Source organism: Zonotrichia leucophrys, chromosome 5 (assembly GCF_028769735.1).
Source record: "Zonotrichia leucophrys gambelii isolate GWCS_2022_RI chromosome 5, RI_Zleu_2.0, whole genome shotgun sequence".
NCBI lineage: Eukaryota > Metazoa > Chordata > Aves > Passeriformes > Passerellidae > Zonotrichia > Zonotrichia leucophrys.
Window position 1 is genome coordinate 6,948,135 of NC_088175.1, and position 8,128 is coordinate 6,956,262.

The 8,128-nt window shown below is 37.1% G+C and overlaps 1 protein-coding gene across 3 annotated transcripts in view; it reads right to left on the reverse strand.

The window, feature by feature from the left end:
- Positions 1 to 8,128, reverse strand: part of WDR25 (WD repeat domain 25) — a 62,153-nt gene that overhangs the window by 52,896 nt on the left and 1,129 nt on the right. For 2 of the 3 annotated variants that reach the window (XM_064715927.1, XM_064715928.1), the window contains exon 2: positions 5,132 to 5,895. In XM_064715927.1, the coding sequence (XP_064571997.1) occupies positions 5,132 to 5,836 (705 nt within the window). In that variant the 5' untranslated portion in view covers positions 5,837 to 5,895. Of the gene's footprint in view, positions 1 to 5,131; positions 5,896 to 6,855; positions 7,904 to 8,128 lie in introns of those variants that run through there. The other variant, XM_064715929.1, reaches the window with a different exon arrangement.

Sequence of the window (8,128 nt, forward strand, 5' to 3'; positions counted from 1 at the left end):
CCAATTTGTCACCTACAGTTAAAGGAATGTTGCCACAATTAGATTTTAAAAATCAATCTAAGAGTTGCCCTACTGAAGGTACTAGCAGCATGATAGCTAATTCTGCTTAGTGAACAGTTTGAATCCAGCCTAGCTGTGACAGGGCTACAGCCCCCTGAATGCCATGCTTGAGTGTACAGCAAATATGCTGGCAGCTTAAATTTATTCCTTAATAAACAGACACACCTGTGACAGAACAACAAGAAACACTACCTATTCCAAGTGCATTGTGTACAGAATGGTTGAAAGCAAAAATATTAGGTTTTGTTACTCTGAGACAGGGTAATGGCCAATATCTAGGAAATTTGTGTTGTCACTACCTGTGCCACACACAATTTATGGATTGAGGCTATCACCTTCTATCATTCAGCCCAATACAACAGGATAAGGAATAACAAAATTCCTGGAATATACTACTGTGCTATCTTTCTCCTAACAGAGACAAAATCACAAAATAATAAAATACTTTGAAAGTATAATTGAAAATTGTATTTCTTGTGGCATTTGACACACTCCAGGAACCAAAATCCATACATTAAATTTAATGAGTATGAGTAACATACCACTCTAAATCTAATGATCACAAAAGAGTCTCAGAAGAATGGAGAAGTATCTGGAAGAAATCTCTTGAGGTAGCAAGTTACAAAGATTAACTGCTTAGGAGCTCAGAAATCCCAACTTGAAAATAAGCACAGACCAGAAGGGGACTTAAAGGCATCACAAACCTTTGACTTGTTCTTCTTTACTCATCCACTTAGAGACTGACTCCTGGTCTGAACCAGGATGGTTGTTATGCTCTTAATCATGGAAAGTCAGCAATGCCCCTGTTCAAGAGGCTTACATTATTAAACTCATTTAAAAAACTTTTACTTTACTTGTATTGATAGAGCTGTGACTAAATGACTATTCAGCTAAGCCAGTAGGGAACAAAATATATAAGAAAAACTTGCAACAATGTATTAGAACACAAAGGACTATTAATATACATTTTGCATACTCAAGAATTGCAGCACTTTCTTTCCTTGATCTTGTTTAACAATGGAGTGAAAGTGCTGAAAATTAAGAAATCCTCTGCAACAAACATAACACCTGCTGTGATGCTCTAAATAAAATATGAGAAACACAAAATTAAGAGCTAGCAGATGATTATATAAAGATGTTACCTTGAGTTAATTTTAAGGTAAACTAGGAAATACAGAACAAAAGCATAGGATGCTGAAGTTATGAACAATTGTTAAAAAGCTAAGTCCAGCACCAGTAACTAGTGAAAATGTTAACATCTGTGTAGCTCTGTGTAATGACAAGATCTTCAAAATAAAAGACACTGACAATGTGAATTCAGCATTGTGGTTTCTGCAATTGATAAAGACACAACTTTTTAATGTTGTCTGCTACCAAAGACAAAAAGCTGTATTCAATGACAATCTGTGATTCTGTATTTGGGGTTCTAATCCAGAAATACCTAAACAAGGTCTGATGTTCAGAAAGCATTGAATATCCACACTATGGGAACCAGGCACCTTTAACAGCCGTGATAAGTCTCAAAATTTATGCAAAAAAAAACCCCAGTAGATGAGATAATAATTAACACTATTTTGGTGTTTAAGTAGGAAAACCCAAAAAATGGCAGTAGATGCCCAAAATTCATTTACAGCAGCTATTCAAACAGAAGGTAGAGAAGGGTTATTCAAAGAAAGCAAATTTAACCAGTTCAGACAATGTTTCACAGTACTTAAAATCCATACCTAAGCTAAAACAACAAGCTACTCACAATAGTGTTACAGTGCAACTGTGAAGAGCAGCACTGCCCCACCAAGAGCTCCTCCTTCCCTACAAATTCAAAATTTAGCATGAAATATTCTTCTATTAATGCTCCAGATTTGAAGAACTGTGGGTAATTTGCAATACCTATCACTTCCCAGATGGAGCTCTATCTTATTTTCAGGTCTCTCCAAAAACTCAGGGGTTTTCTTACACATTTAGTAACACATGCATAAACTTGTAATTTGGGTCTTTCAACACACAACATAGAGGCAAATATTAAAATCTTTGAGTCTTCATTCACAGGCAGTTTAGTTCCCACTCCTTTCTAACACACTGAGGTGCCCCATCTGCTGGCACGAGTGTTACTCTAAAGAATTCTGCCCCTGAGCTGAAAACTGACACTTTTTCCAACTTCACCACTTGAAGTGTTCTAAATGCAGCAATACAAAAGAAATCAGATCAAATACTTCTAAAGAAAACCATAAAATGCTCTAACACAGTTCATTCATTCCTCATTATACAAGTTATTTTTACTAGATGCTTACGGTGATCTTCCAGCTCTAGGTTATCCTTCAGACAACAGAAAATGAAAACATCAACTCATTTACTGTAAATATTTTAGCACGACTCACATTGATTCATAAAGGTGTCAAAGTGCACTTTTCAACCCAAGAGAACATAAATGGAAGACTGTACTTTTCTCCTGATCTAAACAGGATACATACACATACTTAAAAAGTAAAAAAAACCCCACATAATCAGTTCCATATACACATTCATCTGTGTGATATGAATGACTTAGTCATCACAATTTAGACAGAAATAAAAAAAATTATGATCACTAAGGTAAGTAAAGCAAGTGTTTCTTCCTTCTCTATGCCAAGTTTAAAAAATTTTTAAAAATAAAATCCTTTTCCACAAAGGAAAATTCTTAGTTTATGAGGAAAGAGGAAGTTATTAAGAGGAAATTATAAGAACAGACAAAATATACAAACTGAGTAAGAGCCCTGGTTCAAGCACCATTTAAGCTACCACAGTCATCTCAACTTTGAACACTCCATTCTAAGAAATACCCACTAATAATGGACTCTTCAAAATATAAATGTCTTAATGCATAGGCTGGGTGTAAGGACTGAATCCAAGACATTTACTCTTAAAAACAGTCACAGTTATTCCTGTGACTAACTGAAAGTACAGAGTTTCTAAGGTCTGTATTGCCTCTTCTCTCTGATCATACAGAGATTTTAGGCTTTTAAGTGTGCTTTGAGTTTCATCCAGATCAGATGTTGAAAGTAAATCATGCAAACATCCTGAGTGTCTGCATATTCCCACTAAAGGGAAAGAGGACACATATTCACTCCCTGGATTTAAATGAGCAGTTCCAAGCAGGTGTTTTTTGGGGCAAAAAAAATATACAATCTGTGTGAAGTTAAAAGGATGAGGAAAAAAAAGAGTTGACCTGCATTTTCAATCGGTTGTTTTATGCCTATACCAGAAAATTGACAACTTCAGGCAACAGCAGACAGCCAAAATCAACTCCCAGAAGGTAAAGCAGCGCTGCCACAGTCACCAGGGATTTATGTGCTCGTGATCCCAGAAAGGGAGAGAATCTGGGAGCCGAACACCCAGTGAATCCTCGAATCCTCGGTGTCACCGCGCCCTCTGCTGCCCAGGACAGCCAGCGGTTCCCTGAGACACAGCATCCTCAGCATCCTCAGCATCCTCAGCATCCAGAGCTGCTGCTCCCCGCGAGCTGCCCCCCCAGAACACAACGTGAGCTTGCACAGACTTCCTAAGAGCTACGGTATTCCTGCATGAATTTTTTAGACCTACATGTTCTGAAGTGTAGCCAGCACTAGTATACTTCATTTATATTGAATTTCCAAGGTTTGGGGGAACTGAAATAGTCAGATTTCTTCAAAAACTGGCTTTACTGTTAATGACTGATTCCAAGCAGGCTTGGTAACACTGATTCAGAAAAAATAATTTTTCTTTATGCTCAGAAGACAAGCCAGACTGGCCATTATTTCAACTTTTTAATAATTTTATATTGCAGCAACAACTCAGATTTTAGATTTTTATACCAAATTCAACACATCCATAACTTCACTCATCAGTACAAATGAGGCTCTGGAATAGTCAACAAACATTAAGCAGATGATGTGACAATTTAAGACTAAAGGTCAAATTCAGACATCCAGGGGTCAGTATTGTACAATCTAAATTTACATTGCTGCTTAACAGAAACACCCATCAGCACTTTTTGCATATCTTAGCCTTTTTCTTCAAGGTCTGTTCTTCAAGCAAAAGCCAAGATATAACAAATATACTAAAGACGACTTGCAAGGAGAAACAAAGGTACTTTTTTTCCTACATTTAATGTTTTAAAAAAAAAAGAGGTTTCAAAATCCTGGTAAAGAAGATGGAGGAAGTATGTCGCTGTTCTGATACAAGGGATGTTCTTCTTAAGATTTACTAAAGTCCTAAATTTTAGAAGCAGGAAAATAATTGTGCCTGCCATGGTAAATACATGTTAGATGCAATAAAGCATGTCTCCCACCAGAAAGGACACTCTGTGCACTCTCATCAAAGGTATGTTCCTGTGCAAGGCCACTTCAGAAGACTATTATCTGAACCCAGAGGCACAAGCAGCTGGGAAAGCTGGGAAAGCATATACCCATTACTCATTTTAAAAATAAAAGCCTCATTGGACTGACTAAATTACCAAAGAACTGAAGACAAATTCATTAAACGTAAGAGGAAAACTCACTCTGAGTATTGAGCAATTAACCCTTGAAACAAATTAAAATGAGAAGACCCCTTAGATGACAAGAGAGTTCTGAGATGCAAAATCCATCTGACCTGATCTACCTCCTCCAGTAGATGTCACACAGGCCTGTCAGAATAATTAAAAATATTATTCCAGTGTTGGCAGTTAGTTGCTTAATGACTCATGGCAGAATCCGTGTGCATAACCTAGTGCTCATGGCCATTGTGATAAAACACTGATAGAGATCATGAGAAATGATCTAACTATTTAAGGTCTAAAATACTGACATGACTAAAATAAAATTAAAAAAAAAAATGAAAAATAATTTTAAAATTTAAAAAAAATATTTCAAAGCCCACCAAATTCTAAGCTAATGGAACTAACTGTGGGTATAGTGAAGGATTAGGCTGCAAGTTTACAATAATCTTATAAAGCATCTCCTGAAACTCTGAGTACGTTTGAACTGTTAAATACACACAAGCAAGGATGTTATTTCCAGAAGAGCATTGTTTAATACAACATGATGATTGTGCCACAAAGCATCTTGCTTTACATTACCTTGACTGTTCTGTCCATAGAAGCTGAGAGAAGCAAGTGACTTTGTTCCAGTACAGGACACCACTGGATTTCATTAATGGGGCCGCTGTGTTTAGACATGTAAAATATTAAGCTTTTGGGAACTTCAGTTACTTTATATTTAGATCCTAAATATGGCTTAATTAATTCGGAGGTCTTTCTCAAAGCCTGCTCTCCTGGCCCAGTTACCTTGACATCACAATCTGAGCTACCTCTCTGGTCAGATTCTGCTTTTTCAGGCTTATTGGAATTTTCTTGACGCAGTCGTTTTGGGATATATGGTCTAATTCCTTTTAGGGTAGGAGTGCTGTCGTTGTGTGCCCTCTTCTGGGAAAAGCCATTTCCAGAATTTGTTGAAGAGCTTGAAGCCTGTTCATAGTTTCTGTAAGCCACAGACACTGCAGCAGGGCCAGAGTAAACCCTCTGACAATGGGGAGGTGCCAAGTCAGTGTTGCTATTCCGTGCATAATGCTCAGGGGGATCTTCACAAACCCGGCTCCAGGCAGACCTGCCAGCGCTGCCAGCAGGGTGCATCCCATGTGCAGATTCTGTACTACCAGGTGCAAAGTGCTGAACACAACTCACAGAAGAACTCAGCTGGTTTGTTTGTCTGCCAGAAGCATCAGGGGCTTCAGTCTTTTCAGCTTCTGTCTCGGAGTCTGAATCTTCATAAGCAACCAAACTCATTATGGCTAGACACAGCAGACTCCAGAGATCTCAGTGCTGCAATCCTCCAAAATTATGATCTAAAATAAAGAATTGATCATTCAGAGCACAATTAATTACAGGATCCACAATATGAGTAACTTAGGGATATAAATATGCCTTTCTTAAAAAAAATCAAAGACTCTTATTTCTGTTTATTAATGGAATTTATTCCTTTATTACAACACACTGTACATTCTATTAAGCAACACAATTTGCCTCCAAGCCCTTTGCATACATTTTTAATGCATTGCCGAGGTGTATATGCATACCACAAAACAATGACAATGAGGATGAAAAGGAAAACAACCTTACAATATAAATACAGCAAATTACTTTGCCTTACTTCCAGCATCACATCCACACAGAGAAGAAATTAATTAATTGTGTAGTGGTTTTGTATGTTCATTTATAATACAAATACTACAACTCTTTTAGAGTCAGTCTAACAATATCTGTTTCTTAACACTACAGATGACTTGAAAGAAGTGTGTAGGGGTTCAACTGGCAGTTAAAGTGTAAACACATTTCTGACCCCTTCAGCAGCCTAGCAGTATGAGGAAATTTTCCAACTATATCCACAGAGCATGCTCCACATATGGAACATGTATTTTACAGATCAGATATGCCAGAAGCTACACTAAATTCACTATTTGCATTTACTTACAGAAAAATGAGAGCATAGATGCCTCAACTGTGGAATTAGATTTTTTTCAATGTGTCCAGGAGAAAGAAATCTCCTGTCAAGACTGCATAAGTAACATGTAGAATAATTCACCCTCATAAAATCCCAACAAGATTTTTCCAACTATTTGTATGGAGTATGTGGAGTATAGAGTTAACTACATTCAAACAACTGATGTGTCTGCAAAGTAATATTTCAACTTCTGCTGTTTATAGGCAAGAAGTACTGGTATGATGGATTAAATGTGACATTTTATTACTGCTTTGTTTCCTTGCCAAGCTGTTAGCACTCATTATGCTGAAGAGATTTAACCCACAACACTTTCAGACAGGCTGCTGAAATTCTTGGTTCAGGTCAGCAAAGAAACTGCCCTCAAAAGCATCTTGATGGCAACAGGGAACACATGAAAGTCATCAGTTATCTCCACAAGCATTGGCAGAATTGACACCACAAATGCAGGGACACCACAAATGTAGGCCCTACAAATACAGGAGTAGAAATCTGGAACTTGCAAAGATTATTCATTTAACTTCAGAATTAGATCTATTTGAATTAAAACAACTGTGTTTCACATAACCTACAGAGGTGTTACATGACTCTAGATTCTGTCATTAAATTTCTAAGCACAGATGCAGAAGACAGGCACTTATTAATATACACACATTCACAGATCCTTCCCAAGATAAGTGATAAGACATTTAACTGGAACAAGGTGACCAACATTTCAGCACATAAAAGCAACAAGATCTCCCTCTAGAGGACATTTTGTCATTATCTGAAGTTTAAGACAGCTATAAGTGACAGCAAAGAAGAGCAAGGAAAAAAATCTGTTTTTAATAATACAGCTTCATTTATTACAACAATATTTTATTTAAACAGAAAAAGTAGTGTTTCATGAAAACTTAACTAACAAATCAATTCAAAACCAGTAAATTGAAGTTCCTAGCAGTAAATTGACACATCAAATAAACAGGAGCTTTGAAGGGCTTCACTTCAGTAATTGTATCAAGTAGTTACTGTTTTACTTCAGTGCTAAACACATTTTCCAGCTAAATGCATCATGTCCAAAGAACAAACATAGTAAGAAGCTGACCTCTGGCTAAAAGCTACAAACCAGGATACACAAGTGGATTGGGTTAGACTTACAGTTACTTTAGTTTGTTTTAACACAAAAAAAAACCCTCAATCTGGTGTTAGAGAGTGCCTTGCAAACACAAGGTTAAAAGTGTTTCTCATGAGATACTGGAAAAAAATTGTCCCATTAGATTTGGACAGCATGAACCCATTCCATCACACACATCACCCATAAACCTCAGTATTTCTGTACCAGAATTTTTGTAACAACAAAGCATCTCTCTCATCTAAACACTTACCATCAACTTCTGTTTTTAAAGAAACACCACCCAGAGCCACTGCCCTAAGCAAAGAAAAATGGGGGGTCGGGGGGAACCACAATGCACCTGACTGGAATCATCCTGTAACTAGGCTGTGAATTTATTCACAATGAGATGTGCAATGTATTCAGCTAAAAGAAAAGTTTGCAGCATTTTGGTTTTCCTCGGCTTCCACAAGACTGAATGATCTGAAGG